The following is a 16510-nucleotide window of genomic DNA, read 5'->3' on the forward strand; positions in this document are numbered from 1 at the left end:
TACTACTACTACTACTACTACTACTACTACCAGTATTACTACTACTGCTACTACTACTACTACTGAAATGGCCACAAAATAATTAATGCTGTTGCCCTAAAAAAAATCACTCTTTCTGATTAGTGGATCAGAAATGTTACAGAAAATTCACTTTACGGCATTATCATCAACCTGGAGTTCCCAGAAGCTGTGATGTGAACCAAGCCCAAACCTTAGAAGATAGATTAAATTTTAAAATTTAAGCATGTCTGTCCAGTCAGCTTGTGACAGATGAAATCCCCAGTCAGCTTGTGACAGATAAAAATTTGAATCACAAATTTTTTCAATGTGCTTTTTCCTCAAAAATATTTCTGCAAAAGCAGCCTTTTGATCTCCAAGAAACTGTTGAAAGATCTTGCACTCTTCAAGAGAATACAAGGATGTGTTCAAGGGTAGCCTTGCCACTGCAGAACATGAGCTTCAGAGAGGAGCTGCTTTCCTTTCATGTCACATATCTCCACAATAAAGTAAGAGACCTCTTGATACCTCTGCAACTCTACAGCATTTTAAAATACAATCCCAGGGACAGATGCATAATTATGCCTTTTCTGCTTTCTGTAGTTGCATGAAGTAGAATTGTAGTCATGATGTGCCTGAGGATGACTGAAAAATAGTAATATCCATATCCTACTAGCTACCTTCTATGTTGTCAGATGAAACCTAGAGGAATTTACAAAAGGGAACAGATCTGTTGCATTAGTCACTTTAAATGCAAAAATATTGAGTAAACAAAAGTCAGCATGATATCATTTTAGAGTCTGGAAAACAGAGATCAGATTTATGATACCTTCCAACAGGCACATAAAAGACTTGATCAAAACAATGCATTGAACTCAACATACCAGCTCCTTCTTCTTCATGCACTCCATGAGGATAATGAAGAGGTGCTGTGCCTGGGTTCGGGTGTATGTGAAAGTCTTCTGGATGGTAACTAGCAACTGGTCCCTCAAAGACTCGTTGATAAGCCTGAAATTCAAAAAGAAAAGATTAAGTAAAAAACAGATATGAGTGAACACTGTAACTTCATTTCAACTGTTTTCAGGGAACAATGGTCAAAAAAATAAGTCAACAGATCACTGAAGGTTGTTTTGGGCAGATTTCAAGATCAGGGATTGCTGAAACCCTAAGAGATAAATTAGAAAACACTGCTCTAGGAGAAAATGTTGATTGTGCTGAGGTCCCTCATCTACAAAGTTTTCATACCAGTTCCCACATATTGCATGACAGAAGGTCATTCAAAGTGCCAGCTCAGTGGGATTTCCTAACAAAAACAAGAACCACACTGACAGTCTGAATTTGAGGGAGACCAACACTTTTAAGTGAACTGAAGACTCCTTTCTATCAATGAGTTAGAAAAATTCAACTTGTAGTTAATTTTTTGAAACTGGAAACATTTTTGTTGTCAGTGGTTTTGATTTTAGTTTGAATGTCAACTCACTCACTACAGATGCTACACAGGACCTCGTAAGCAAACAAACAAATTTCTCTGTTTCTCACTCCACTCAAAGAAAACATTTTGTTTGGCCACGCTGATCTTCCTGAAGCTCAAGAGAACCCATTTTATATTCCTCCTCAACACTAGGGCCAGTACTTGCAAAAAGTGGCCTAACAGCAGAAATAAAGAGTAATAGTATATGAAATATAAGTACTACCTACCTCTTTATTAAAAAAAGCCTATTTCTCAGGACTTTTCTCGATGAGCCATTTCAGTTCTCAATGTCAAAATTACAAAATAGTGGGATTTAATTTGGAACATGTATGCCTTGATGCTTCTATACTACAGCAGTTTTCTCACTTAAAATTATATCTCAGTGTTTTAAATTAGCTAAGTTGAAATATTTTATGGGATAAGTAATCCAGTGGAGTGAAAATCAGAGAATCTTCCTGTCTCATGAAGGCCAGAAGAGAAAAATATATTTCGTCCTGCAGCAACTGCAGAGAAATATCAGGAGCAGCAGGTATCTAAAAGCCACTGTTAGCTTAGGGCAGCTGCTTTGGGAGAACAATGACCAAATCCTTCACTTTTGCATACTATTGACTAAAGGTGCCTGTACTACTGCAGTGAAGAGGCACAGATGAGACTGCAGGATATTCATTACACCACTGATTTTCAAATCTGATTTCATTATCTAGTCTTTATACCTGCAGCAGACATGTTGCTAGAAGAGACAACAAATGGGAATCTGAAAGAAGTGCATGGAAGTATATAGAAGATCTGGCATATGGAATGCGTATGTTCTCTGCCACATGAATTTGATTTTGGCAGTAAATATTCCTGTTGAATAGAACTTTGGCTTCAAAAAGAAGCCTGGAAGGCATATGCTAACGTGTTTGGATTAAAATGAGTTTACATGGGATTTTAGACCATGCTGTGTGGACAGATCACAGCTTTTTCTATGCCTGGCTTCTTCTGTTGTCTTCTACTTTATCACAGACTCCCTCTGAGCAGTAAGTCTTCCTCTGCACTCCTGTTTTCATCTGGGAGCAGTCTGGCCCCTGGATGTCCTATTTCCTGGGATGCTGGAGAGGTAGCAACCCTGCATCTACTTCTCATGCATTTGGCAGCATGTAAGCACACTCCTTCCCTGGAGCATGACCTGCAGCCGTCACAAAAAGGCCACACGTGATGAGTTACAACTTCCAGCCCTCTTGGTGGACAACACTGGAGCTGGCAGCAGAGGACTTGCTGTGAGGGAATTGTAAGGGAGATAACCTGACCTCCTGTACAGGAGCAAGGATGTTGCAAGCACATGGGGACACAAAACACGATGTCAAGAATACAAGAATAAATGTAGGACTCCGTGCTAAAGAGAATCAGCTTGGAAAGACTGATACCAGGACCAGTACTAATATACTTTGAGTTGCAGGCTAGTAGGTCATAAATGATACACATTCTGATTTTAGGCTCTTGAAAAGAAGGTGTTGGAAATTTGCTTTAATCAAATTTAAACAAAATGGTGCTATCAACTGTATTTTTAAGTAGACCAGAACTATGCAATTTTCCACCCTTCAAATGAAGAAAGAAAAAAGAGGTTATTCACAATGAACAAATTTCCTAAAAACATCACCTGGAGAAGCTAAAGAGTTATTTATATTTTCATATAAATAACTGATTTCCTTGGAAACTACATATGAAAGTGAAATATAGGAAAGAGCAGGAAAATTATATTAAAAAATACATGGAAGAATCTCAAATTAAAAATTTCAGAAAACATTTCCAAAGTTTCTGGAATGTAAACCATCCCACTTTCTTATAATAATCTAATTTTCCTTAAAAAATGTGTAGAATCCAAATCTGAAATTTCATTTCAGAAATTGTCTCTCTTTCAAGCCAACTCACACAGAAAGTAAGAGAAAGCTGCATTGAGTGAAAGCAGAATTGTGTCCTCAGCAGCCATCGCTTTTCTTTCTTGAATTAAAGCTCTCAGAAACTCTCTAATAGCATCAGTTTAAGCAGCATGAAAAGCAAACTTCATGTGAAAGATGCAGAATTTAAAAAACCCAAAAAATCAGTGTTTCCTTAACTACAGGGTAAAACATCTGTTGAAGTACTGCCGCTCAGAAACTTCCTGTAGTCATAATTTGATTTATGCAGTTTTCTACCCTCACTAAATGTTTTTCTTTAACATCTCCTTGGTCTGCAAATCTACATCAAGCCTATTCAATGTCTTCGTGAGATCAAAAACTTGAAGTGATTATAATCAGGAACATAAACAAACCAGCAATCTTTTCAGTAAAGTAATCATAGCTTTGTTTGCACTGAAATCAGTTATATCAAGAATGTATCACTTCTATTCCTTGGGAGTCTATAAATGTTAGAAGATATCAAATCAAAGTTCCCAGTTGTGTAGTCCAGCCGGGACAAACACAAACTGTTCCATGCTATTAAAGGCTAAATCTATGAGGCAGACACGAAATCCAATTTGTGTTAAACAAGTAATTTCACAGAGTACTGTGAGCAAAACAACTGTGACGTGCAGGTGGGGGGATGACTTATCTCCTTTGCAAACTCCACTACATTTCTTACACACATACCTTAAATCCATGCTTTTTAAAAGCAAGGATTCCTAGTTTTAGATTCAGGAAAAAAGATGGGCCCACTTTACCAGACTGAAACACTACATTTATGACTTCCATCAAAGTCAGCATAGACTGAATAGTGTCAGTAGAAGATAGTATTTTTATCATCTTTCTAGTAGGCTTCAGTTCTAAAAATATTTTGCAACATTCCAGTAAAATCCTTTCTGGGGCATTTTGATGGCATGATTCTCTGAATTCCATTTACTTGACATGGAAAGAGTCCTGCTCCTGCCTAAACAAAATGTACTACAAAACAACCGTATAACTTCTTCTTTTTCTTCCTCATGTAGTTTGGAACTACTCTTTCATTCCATAAATGTATAAGACATGCCCATTATCCTACCAGCCCATATCTATCCAGCTTTTTCTTCTTTCCCAGAGATTCTAGGTTGCTGATGGAATTTAGGTAGCCAATGTCAAAAATGTGTCATCTAAAGTAGAGTGATATACATTTACATTTATTTTCAGAACCAAAATTTACTCATAATTGTCATCTAAGAGTGTGTGGGTATGTTTTGTTCACTTGGTTGTTTGTTTTCAGAATATACCAACCATAGTTTTGACACATCAGATTAGCAAAATATCCCTGAACTGCATGGCTTTCCAGAAAAGTCAGGATCTTGAATTTTAAGGAAAAAAACCCTTGAATGGGCTCAAGGAGTAGTCAATAGGACCCCTTGGGAAGTGGCTCTCTGGGCAGCAGATCTGCCCTGGGAAATTGCCCTCAAGGAGCAGAACAGAGCTGGCGTATTTCTAAGGACACTTTCCATACAGCACAAGAATGAGCCATCCCCACGTGAGAAATAGGGCAAGGAAGGCAAGAGATCACCACGGAGGAGTGGAGACCTGTTGGTTAAACTAAGAAAAAGCAGTAAATGCACCATCAGTGAAAAAGGTACAGGTAACTGGGGCAGAGTTTAGGGACACAGCCTAATTATGCAGGATGGGACGAGGAAAGCCAAGACAAAGAGGAAACTGAACTCGGCAAGGAATAACAGGATGGGTTTCTACAGGTATGTCAGTGAGAAAAGGAAGCTTGAAGAAAGCATTTACCCCATCTGGTAAGGAAGGCTTACAAACTCACAGTGATGTACAAAGAAAAGGCTGAGGTATCTGACAACTCCCCAAGGCCAAGTGCAAAGGCCTGCACCTGTGTTGGGGCAGCCCCCAAGAGCAACACAGGCTGAGGGATGAAAAGATCACAAACAGCCCTCTGGAGAAGGACTTGGGGCCCTGCTGGGCGAAGAGCTGGACAAGAGCCCACAGTGTGCACTCACAGCCCAGAAAAACAATCATGTCCTGAGCTGCATCCAAAGCCCTGTGGGCAAGCAGGGCAAGGAAGAGGATTCTGACTCCTGCTCTGCTCTGATGAGAATCCACTGCAGTGCTGCACCAGCTCCGGGGTCCCCAGCACAGGAAGGACATGGACCTGCTTCAGCAGGTCCAGAGGCGGCTTTCCTGTTGATCAAAGGACTGCAGCCCCTCTCCTGTAAGAAAAGGCTGAAAGAGTTGGGGATGTTCAGCCTGGAGAAATGAAGGCTCTGAGGAAACATCATTAAAGCCTTTGAGCACTTGTAGGGTGCCTGTAAGAAGGATGGGGACAGACATGGGAGCAGAGCCTGTTGTAATAGAACAAGAACAATGTTTTAAAAACTAAAAGAGTGTTGATTTAGATTAGGTATAAATAAAAAGATGTTTACAACAAGATTGTTTCCAACAATGATAAAACAGTGAAAGAGGTGTCTCAGATAGCTAGTAGGTGCCCCATCCCTGGCAACATTCGGGGTCAGGCCAGAGAGGACTCTGAACAATCTGATCTACTTGAAAATGAATTTGCTCAGGACAGGGGAGTCAGATTTGATGACCTCTAAAGAAGCCTTCCAATTGAAACTTTTCTATGTTACTATGATTTATTGTTTAGGATCAATCAGGAGAGGCCACTTCAAAAACCCGAACTGACAAAGTAAAAAAGGCTATAGTCTGTTTCTGTCCAAGACATGCTGGATGATTAAACAGTAAAGCAAAACTTTCTTCATTGCTTTGGTTGATGCAGAAGACTGATGACAACATTCTGGTCTACTCCACAGAAAGAATTTATTTTTTTAAGCTATGCTTAATATTTGAGGAGATAAGAGACATTTCACTTAATCTTTCAAACTCATGTCATATGATTTTGTAGTGATCATTGGAGAAAGATCTGGCATGTAGCCCACTACCTAACTTGTTTAACTTTATTTTTCTTCAAAGATTTTTAGTACTGGAATCATACAATGTACTACAGAGTTAAAAAGATTATGCACTAGCCCACTTTCAAAATGCAACTCCATCATAGATTTTTAAAAATGTATTGTTCTCAAAATGCTTTAACATGTCTTTAAATAATACACTTCACTTAATGAATTGCACATATTCGGTTTCTAACTTTTCATTTTTGACACATTTTTTTCCCAAGATAAGGTAAATATATCCATAAAATATCAGTGGGGTATGAAAAGTATTCCCTGCCCTTTCTTTTAGGAATCTTAGGGGGTTTTTTGTTTTAATTATGATTTGCACTCTAGACAATCACACCTTACGTAAGAAACATGACCAGAGGTTCTGCTCATATTTTTTTCACTGGATTACAAATAAGTTGTGCAACTTTGCGGGACTGGCTGAATGTCTTACATATTTTCAAATTCACACATTTTGCATATCATTGTTTGTGAGAAGACAGAAAATAAATTATTTGTAATAAATGAATTATTATTATATTATTACTTGTAATAAAATAAATTATATGTAATTATTCCTTCACTGTATTCAAACACGGATGATTTCTGTGTGCTTTTACAAGAAATCACTTTTTCACTGCAGACCTTCACTGGTAGATGTTCTACATAATTTTTCCCTGAGCACAGTTTGTTGAATGGCTGTTTCTTCAGCTAGAGAGATGAATATATTGACCCTCCCAAGGTCAACAAATTGACCTTCTTGTGTCCCGGTTTGGATTTGCAAAGTACTTTGTTACAAGAGAAAAGTAATGTTATAAAAATATGTAATGTGAAAAGAATTTTACAAATTAATTTAGACATGATTTGGATCAACGATTCCTGGTGATGTGGTACAGACCATGGGGATACTGAAGAACCATATCATACATTATGATCCCTTTTGCTAAAAGTGAAAAATCCTGTATTTTGCCTAAAAGCAAAATGGGATTTAAATAATATTCTTCAGATTTGAATCCTAAAACTATGCCACAGTGGATCCAGAGAAAGATCAGTTCAAAGGCAAACTTTAATGATTCTCATATGAGGATGCTCATTTAAAGCACAGAGAATGTTTGATATTTCCTTGCAAACATTAAGCAAGAAGTAAATTTTTATGGCATCAAATTGAACTCTTAAGAGTCTCATGCTTGCAAGAGTAGAACTGATAGAGTAGTTAATGAGCTATAATTTCAACTTGGAGATGCATTCCAATACTGCAAGTAATTTCTCATTCAGTAAGGAAATATTTTTCTAAGAAGTGACACAAACTCTAACCTACTGTTTCGTTTCTCTGATTTTAAATTCACTATTTAATAAAGGAAAAAAAATCTCCCAGAATTAGAAGCTTCAAAACATTCCTATAAAGTTGCAGTTTGCATTTGTTTTACTTTCAGCTTTTGCTTTTATGCAGGTAAATTAAATGAAAAGGCATCCATCCTTGATGATACAATTTAAAATACTCCAGCTGTACGTGAAGGAGATTTACTACCAATGAAGATATTCACTTAGGGCTTAGTAGAGACTAAATTTACATTTTTATGATTGATCTTATGTTCTCACCCCTCAATGCTGTTCATCATATTTTCAAGTAAAAGAAAAAATAAGTGCTTCAGAGCCTGAAAAACCTGACCTTTAAATCAAGGCCAATAGTGAAAAGCAGCCAAATAATTCTACCAATTTACCACATGGGGAATTTTGCATTTAAGATGCCTTCTTATTTAAGTTATACTGTAGACATAGATTGTTTGTCATTAAAATGTAAAAGGTACCAGGAATTTACTCAACTCTACTAAATTACTTCTGAGAATTTTATTTACTTGTACTGAAATGTAGCCACCTATTGAATTCTTAAAACTCTGTTACAGACTTTTCCAGACCAAGGAACCAAAATTTAGTTTCTGATTAAAAACCCTCCCGTGTTAGTTCTGCGCATCTGACACTTGTAATGCTAAAAATTCAGCTGCACATATGGACAACTGCACATGTGCCTTCCCTTTCCCTGAAACTTCAATGAGAGAGATGGACAATGAGGCACCCAAACTGGTTTTGCCCCAAAGACATCTTTCCTTCAGGGTACGCTTCACCTGCATGTGGTGCCTCGCAGAGCGTGGCGGCTCCTCCCGTGGGGCAGCACAGGCACAGCTCTGGCCCTGCTGGCAGCCTCCTCCTCTGAGGCTGCTCTCACAGTGAAAACTCCTACCCAAAGACTGTCCTATGGGAGTGAAGTGTCTGCCTTGTCATAAGAAAAGCCTACAATTAGGCCTTAAAAAGGTAGATTGAAGCTTGTCTCTTGTCCTTTCAAAGATGCACAGCCACTGGCATTGTACCACACCTCCATTATTGTAAGAAATCATGAATTTTTCTGCTATGTGGAAAGTTCTAGGAAGAATAATTAACAAGGAGGAAGGGCTGGCACAACACAATCCTTTGAAACCCAATACAAAAGGACCTGTTGGGCAGATAGGCAACTGCTCAGTACACTAAAAGATTCTTTAAATGGATGGATTGGCACAACACTGATTAAAACTCAAGCAGAGAGATGTATTTTTTCTCTGGCATTTCCAGACATAGTTATTTTCCCCATGGAAACAAATTTTCAAATTAACTTAAAAGTTCACAGAACTCACAGCAGTGCTTAGCAGACACACACACACATTTTTATGTGTAGAAAATTAATCTTTGTTGGCCTGCTCTGAGTTAGAATTAAAGATTCTGCAAAATAAGCATAATAACGTAAACATGCAAGTGAGTTTGTTTCTGCCATTACTGATCTAAGTTTTGAATTATTCAAATTAGATACCCAGTCCATAGCAGCTGGAAGACATGCTGTGTCTCAGAGAACACCTTGCTTCTGACAGGTGACCAGAATTAAAATAGGCTTTTGATTTGATAGTCTGATTACACAGTTACTGCAGAATTAAACTTTGCATGCAACTTAGATGTACTACCTTGATTTAGAGTTTAATAAACATAGTTTTGTATAACCTACTTAGATTATACCCAAAAGAAAAAGTTGTTAGCTGAATTCAGTTAACATAGCAATTATTTGGTATTCTCCTCATAGTGCTAAGCATGACTCAAACATAGACTACAGATGGGGAAAATGGATCCAATTTATAGCTGAAGTCTAATGCGTTTGGATAAAATATTTTAATGAATATAATAGTATTGGTGTTTTACTTCTACTATTATTAAAAATATCACTGCATGCCAGACTGATGTTTTCTGAAATTGGCAAATTTCATAGTTTGTGCATTCTATTTAGTTCAAAGTGAACAGAAAAAAATGAGTAATTTTGTTGGTCAATAATGTTGCAGGAAACAATCTGGAATGGGACCCCCACATCCCCCATATTAGCAAGACCCATAGTAAGACAGAATAATACCTTTCACAAAGCCAGATATGAGAGTTTCAGATAAGAAATTGCATGTTCTGCCTCTATTGATACTATAACTTGCCTTTTCTACAGGCAGGAGTTTGTGATGATGAAATAGAACCACAGCATCATAAATTCACCGAATCATAGAATGGTCTGGGTTGGAGGGGATCTTCAAGAATCATCCAATTTCAATGTCCCTTCCATGGGCAGGGTCACATTTCACTGAACCAAGTTCCTCAGAGCTCCATCCAACATGGCCAGGAGCAGTTCCAGGGATGGAATTCTCTCGGCTGTCTGTGCCAGTCCCTCAACACACTCACAGTGAAGAATATCTTCCTTATATCCAGTCTAAAGTTACCCTCTTTCAGTTTAAAATCATTGTCCCTTGTCCTGTCACTACAGGTCCTTGTAAAAAGCCTTTCATACAAGCCACATTTATATATTCAAATACATTAATTAGGGCTCCTCCTGTATTTTTTTTATGGTGACATCAGAACACAGACAAGGTAGATGTACACAACAAATACAAGGATATAGCATATTTGAAAAAGGTTGTGTGAAGTGTTATCAGTGAGGTCACTGAAAACAGAGAAACAACTTTTCAAAGATTCAGTAAAACCTGCCACACTGTTATGTATCACAGATGCAATGCTGTAATAAGCACGAACCTGAATATAAAATGGATTTAAGCATTTGTGGAAAACGATCTGTTTCCCAGTAGGAGTTCCAGGTTGAGTGAGTTCATGATCACATTCAGTTCTAAAAGACATAATACTGCTTGGTCTAGAGCTCAATGTTTACAGATTTATATTTTTAAATTGTTAAATCTTCTCTTTATTTGTTATTTTCTACTCTGGGCATCAGACTGAGTTATGATTTGGGAACTCCTGAGAGGAAAAGTCCATGATCATTGCTGAACACCTGGAAACCCTTTGAGGGTGCTTGTGGCTGTCAGGTAAGGAACGGGTTAGGGCAGCCACAAGGCTGTGGGCCAAGAAAGTTTCAGCATTTTCTAATGGAAATGCTGCTACTCTGCTGATCTAGGATACCTGTAGCCTTATTTGAAATTGATCCCTTATGAGGCAGGGCCAAGTCCTTGTTAACTGGTGCCTGGGAAAGACCTATCCAAGAAACAGATCAAGAGCACAGCCAAACTTCTGCAAGAGGGTGCAAAGAAGGGGTCCTCAGAATAATTTTTTCCATCATAAACAATCTCCTATATGGTGGTGACACACTGCAGAGTAGCTTTCTTCAGGGCTGGAGTAGCTGTTCCTGTCTGAGCAGGGCCACTAAGATGATGAAGGGACTGGATCACCTCATACATGAGGAAAGGTTGAGGGAGCTGGGACTCTCCAGCCTGAAGCAGAGCAGACTCAGAGATGAGGCTTGTTTTAAGGCTTATTTTGTTATGTTCTGAATACCTTCAGCATTTCACCCATATCAAAGATGGAAATGGCCATGTGAGGAAGGTGTTGCTTCTGTGCAATATTGTTAATAATTTCCTGCACTCCGCTTTACCACTGAATTGAACCTGTGGGTAGAGAAAGAACATATGCCATGAAATGACTTACCCTCCTTCTTCAGAATATTTGTGGCCAAAGGCAAGGATGTCAGATGCTCGGCCACTGCCATCACATATCACAACGGGAACAGGGGGAGTGTCTCGCAGGTACTCCAAGACAATGGAGATGACATTGGGACCTCCTTCCACAATAAGGGCCACCACTGGAACCCCTTGGCCAATTCCTGGAACGAAAGAAAGAAAGAAACAAACCAAACCAAACGAAAACAACACAAAACAGACAACCAACCGATAAAAAAAACCACAAACACACACAAACAAATAAGTAAATAAATGCAACAAAAAAGAAATAAAAAAAAATGCAGAGCCAGCAAGGCAAAAAAGACATAACAGAAGACAGAAGAAAAAAAATCAGATTGAAATAACTGCATTATGACTGTGCAGTGTAATGTCAGAGAAAACGCATTCAGTAAATCAGGTATTTTGAGGACAGATGGGACCAATGTAGCCATCTCCTCAGTTCCACTGCATAAACCAGTATATTCTGGAATGATCTTCTATTTCAAATACAAAAGTTATGTTTAAATAGGCCATAATTTATTTTTTTTTAAGATCAAATCTTGTTTTGAAATCATAAACTACTGCATGTCTTCCCCACATGTTCATAATCAAGACTGGAATCTTGCTTGTAGTGTAGCTTTTGCATGATGTCAGCTTCCCATCATTGGGTCTTCCAATAGTTTTGCTTGCTGTTTCAAAATTACCTCTATGATATTTTTCCTGCTGTGTGGGATCCACTTTAAGGTTGCAGCTGGGCAGCCCTTTAACCTTCTATTCAACAAAATAAACACATTCTCTTGCAAGTCAGTTCTATATTTGTTTTTCAACTCTAGTCAGTCTCACAGGTTTTCTCTGAATTCTCTCAAATTTTCAGCATATTCCTTGATTTGCAGACCCCACACCAGGTATACTGCTCCAAAGAGAGATGAACTAGTGCTTAACCAAAGGAGAGGCATCCTCATTTTATGCACTTTAGGTGTAATTACATGGGAGCCCTCTGCAGGAGTTGTAACAGACTGCCAGGAAAGTTGTGTGGATTTAGAGAAAGGCAATTTGATGCCAGGCTGCTGTTAACTTAGCTGAAAAAGCTTTTATGGTATTCATTTCTTGACCAGCTGAGACTGGGGCATTCAAAAGGACTCAGGCAACAGAAGTTGAACATTTTCTATTAGCAATTTTTTCCTGACAGAAGCTTCTTCTCCTTTTCAAGTAGCTTTTTCTAAGAAAACCTATATATGTTCTGCACAAAATTCTGACTTTCACTGGAAAAACAAAAATAATGTCCTTCACTATTAATAGCTGGGTTTGAAAAAAGTTGCACAAAGCTATGTAACAACTGTTCATATGTCTGATGAAGTTTTCATTTAGAGAGGGTACAATTCTCCAAAGCAAAGGTAAGCCTGTGAGGCTGGAGCATTAAATCTGATTAGATGCTCTAGAAATATTCACAGATCAAATGGTTTTCAATAATTTTAAGGACTTGAATTACTCTCAAAAATTAGATAAACTATTCTTTAAGAAAGAATGAAAAAACCCTAAATTTGTATATATAACAGGAAAATATTCTAGGCATTTCTTGAAACATTTTGAGGGAAATGTTATGTTTCCTGAAGTGATTCTCAGCATGCCTTGTTATGTTTGTCTCTACTGTTTGTCTGTGGCTTTTTTATCATATAACTTAAGTAAAATGTGTGCTGCTTATTTATGTGAAGATAATTACAGGTAAAATTATAAAATGTAGGCTAATTGAAAGAGTGTATGAGGGGTGGAGTATAACAAGGTGATTAACAGAATGATTTGCACAGAGATCAAGGGTTAATTTTTTGTATAATATTAAGGATTTCCCTGAATTGCGGTTCTACCCAATCTAGACACCTGCTAATAAGATAATATTAAGAAGTACTCTTAGTAATGTGACAAATTGAGTCTGGATGACATCAAGGATTAATAGAAGTCGAGAAAGTTCACAATTTGAGATGCAAAGCCATTTATGCGGTGTTTAATAAATCCTTCTGTAAACTAGGAACTCATTAGGAGGAAATACTCGAAAAGCTGATGAAAAGAGAACTGTCTTTGGTATAGCAAGACTACTAGAATACACACAGCAAAACATTTTCAGGAGGAAATTGGCAGTTCAGTGCCATTGTTCAAGCCACTCCAGAAAATCCATCCAAAATACTATCTGTACCAGTACTCAGGCTTGTTCAGAAAGAATAAGCCGGAATGAATGGAAGAAAAAGCCAAAAGGGGTGTATGGGGAATAAAGATGTCATCTTATGAAACAAGATACAATGAGTTTGACTCATCTTCCTTAGCAAATTAGAAAAGACTCCATGACCAAATACTGCCATGACACACAGCACATTAGAAATCAACAGTTTTAGATGGCATTCAGAAGATTTTTGGTTATCAGAGGAGTGCAGTCTTTACAGTCTTCTTGTAAGACTAAAAGGGAAAACTTTTTGTATTGAAATTATGCTCTGATGCTCACCAATCATCATAATTGCAGCTGTGTTGTGAATCTCAAACTGTTCCTGAGTCAGGTTCTGTCCTTCTGCTGGAACTCTGTTCATTCCCAGTGTTTTCTACCAGACAAATAATTCTCATAATATAAATAATTATGGTTAGTCTAAATGGCTGAACTATTTTTGCCTTGTTGGGCCATTTGAAAACACATCTAAAATTTCTCCTGCAACCTTTGATTTTCCTTATAAGTTTTTTAAACATATATATATGTTTTAAATTTAAGCCTTTATAGTCACAAGAGTTGCCTGGCATATAAAAGGTCTCTGCAAGTGTTCCAGCTGTGTTCACTGTAGTTAATCAGATGGCAACTATTCTGTACTCTGGTTCTTTAGAAATACATTCAGCATGAAAACAATCCTCTAATTCGAGGTTAGTAAAATAAAGTAACTTTTCTCCAATTCAGACTTCAATGAAACTTTGTAGCTTTAAGTTTAAACCCCCCCCACAAAGTCAGGTGAACCTTGGTTTATCATATACAATTAAGTTCCAGATTGAACTGAAACTGTTTTATCATTCTGGCACATCTCTTTCTGAGACAAAAAATAAAGATTTAAACACAAACTTGATGTCACTATCTCATTTTCATTTGGGAAATTCTCTCTGGCTTCAGCAAATAGATGATTTTTTATTTTACATTTCATTGTTCTCCATAAATAATTTTGGCTTGGAAAAATCTACTGTTTCTTTATTTTGCTGGGCAAATTTTTCCAGTTAATTTTTGGAATAAGAAATAATATTTTAAATCAGTTAATAGTACTTTGTTGATATTTCTTCAAAGTATATCAACTTATGGCTTTCGGGAATGTTCTCTTGATTACAGCTGTCTTAATCCTAATGTTATGAACTTCCACAGATTTATTATAATCAATTTCTGAGCAGTAATGGTGTCCACTGCATGAAGAAAGTCAATAGACATGGTGAAATAACAAAAGGTCATACCTGCTTGAGTACCACAGAATTTCAAAAAATGGGTAAATGGGAATTACCACATTCTCAGCTTTCTTTGATGTTCCCAATCATATTTGAGTTAGTTATGACATTATATTCATTTCAGAATAAAAATGTATCTACTTATACCAAGATGCCTGCAGCTCAATAACTCTCAGCCAAAATGCAGAGTATATTTGAATTGAACTTTTAGATATCCTGATACTAAAAATTCCTGGATGCTTCCCTGCTGCTACATATTAGGAATTTGGAAATTAATGCAGAGGGTCTGCAGAAAAATTTCAGTGTGTCTGAAAACACTGACTGACTATACTAACACTGCATTTATAACTATGATGATATAAAACTGAAAACTGACTGTGCTTTGCTTTAATATAACACTGGGACAATTTGGGGAACATTGGCATGTGATGCCAGCAAGAACCTCTGACTTTGAGAAGCAGGTATCTGATGGACCTCTCTTTAACTGCTAATCAAAATCTGTTTCCCATTAATTCGCCTCAGAAATAAGAGAATGAGAAATTTTTTGTAAGAGCTCTATTTCAACTTGTTCATGCACAGTAAACAACAGTCTGCAAAGAAAGGGCTGGCAGTGCCTCCACAGGGAGCCTTTGGTTTCAGACACTTCATCTGGAAAGACAACGGCAGGCTGTGAGGTGAGATGCTAAATGCAGACGTAATACATTCCTTACAACGTCAAGGACACCATTGCAAAAAGAGTTTCTCGCTTGAGTTGAGATTGTCAGAAAGGAGGCAGTGCCAAAATGAAACCATAAAACTGGACTAGAGTACTGGAACTGCTGCTTCCTAGCACACATCCACATGATGGGAACTTTATGCCAAGCACTATAATGGCCAGTACAATAAATCAACAAGGAAAAAATTTTCTCTTCGTGTGTTTTTGTGGAATTTACCAAAAAAATTGTCTTAGTCTGGTAAAAAAATAAGGATAGCACCCATCCTGTTGGACTATCTTCAACAAAACTGTTGCTTTCACTAATAAGTACTCTAAAAGTATACAACCTTAAAAAAATGTGTGTTTCACATTTTATTAACTGGAAAGGGAGTTGTATTAACACACTACACTGAAATATTGTACAATCTGAAACTGCAAAGAACCTTTTGTGGTACAGGGCAATGCACTATTAACAGGAAAGAATATCACTTGGTGCTGTCATCCAAACACAGAAAGTACAAGTCATTTTTACATATCTGAGTACTTTTTTCTGTTTCCTAGAAGGCACTAAATTACATATTAATCAGCTTTTTATTTAATATTCCTTGTAGAGAAACATTTTAGGTTTGGGTGAATAATTTTTAAATATCTGAAAAATTATGGTCATCTGATAATTACATGGAGGATTAATGTTTAAATTTAATTAGTTCAATTTCTAAAGCATTTCTAGGATGAGCTTTGGTTTCAAAAAGCCTTTTTTTCCTTCTCCTTTTGGAAGAAAGAAAACTTCTTGTCTAGCAGTATGTCTGTGGACTTGAAATTGGCTGTGAATGCTGACTAATGTGTTATCACTGTGATGTTTATGACTTAGTTCAATAATAGTTCAAGATGAAAAATAGCTGGTTGCAAAATCAAAGGTCTTCCAACTTAAGAGTGGTCTCTGCATTTTTATTCTGTGTTATTAAAAATAATTTGTTAGACAGACAGGAGATTTTTTTTTCTCTCAGATTTTCAAAAGAAATATTAAG

General features: G+C 37.2%; 1 protein-coding gene across 1 annotated transcript in view; it reads right to left on the reverse strand.

The window, feature by feature from the left end:
• Positions 1–16510, reverse strand: part of TRPM3 (transient receptor potential cation channel subfamily M member 3) — a 259332-nt gene that overhangs the window by 82279 nt on the left and 160543 nt on the right. The window contains exons 7-8 of the mRNA XM_030968168.1: positions 11322–11496; positions 882–1005 (exon numbers count right to left, since the gene is read on the reverse strand). Coding sequence (XP_030824028.1) covers positions 882–1005; positions 11322–11496 — 299 coding nt within the window. The remainder of the gene's footprint in view (positions 1–881; positions 1006–11321; positions 11497–16510) is intronic.

Source organism: Camarhynchus parvulus, chromosome Z (genome assembly GCF_901933205.1).
Source record: "Camarhynchus parvulus chromosome Z, STF_HiC, whole genome shotgun sequence".
Classification (NCBI taxonomy): Eukaryota; Metazoa; Chordata; class Aves; order Passeriformes; family Thraupidae; genus Camarhynchus; species Camarhynchus parvulus.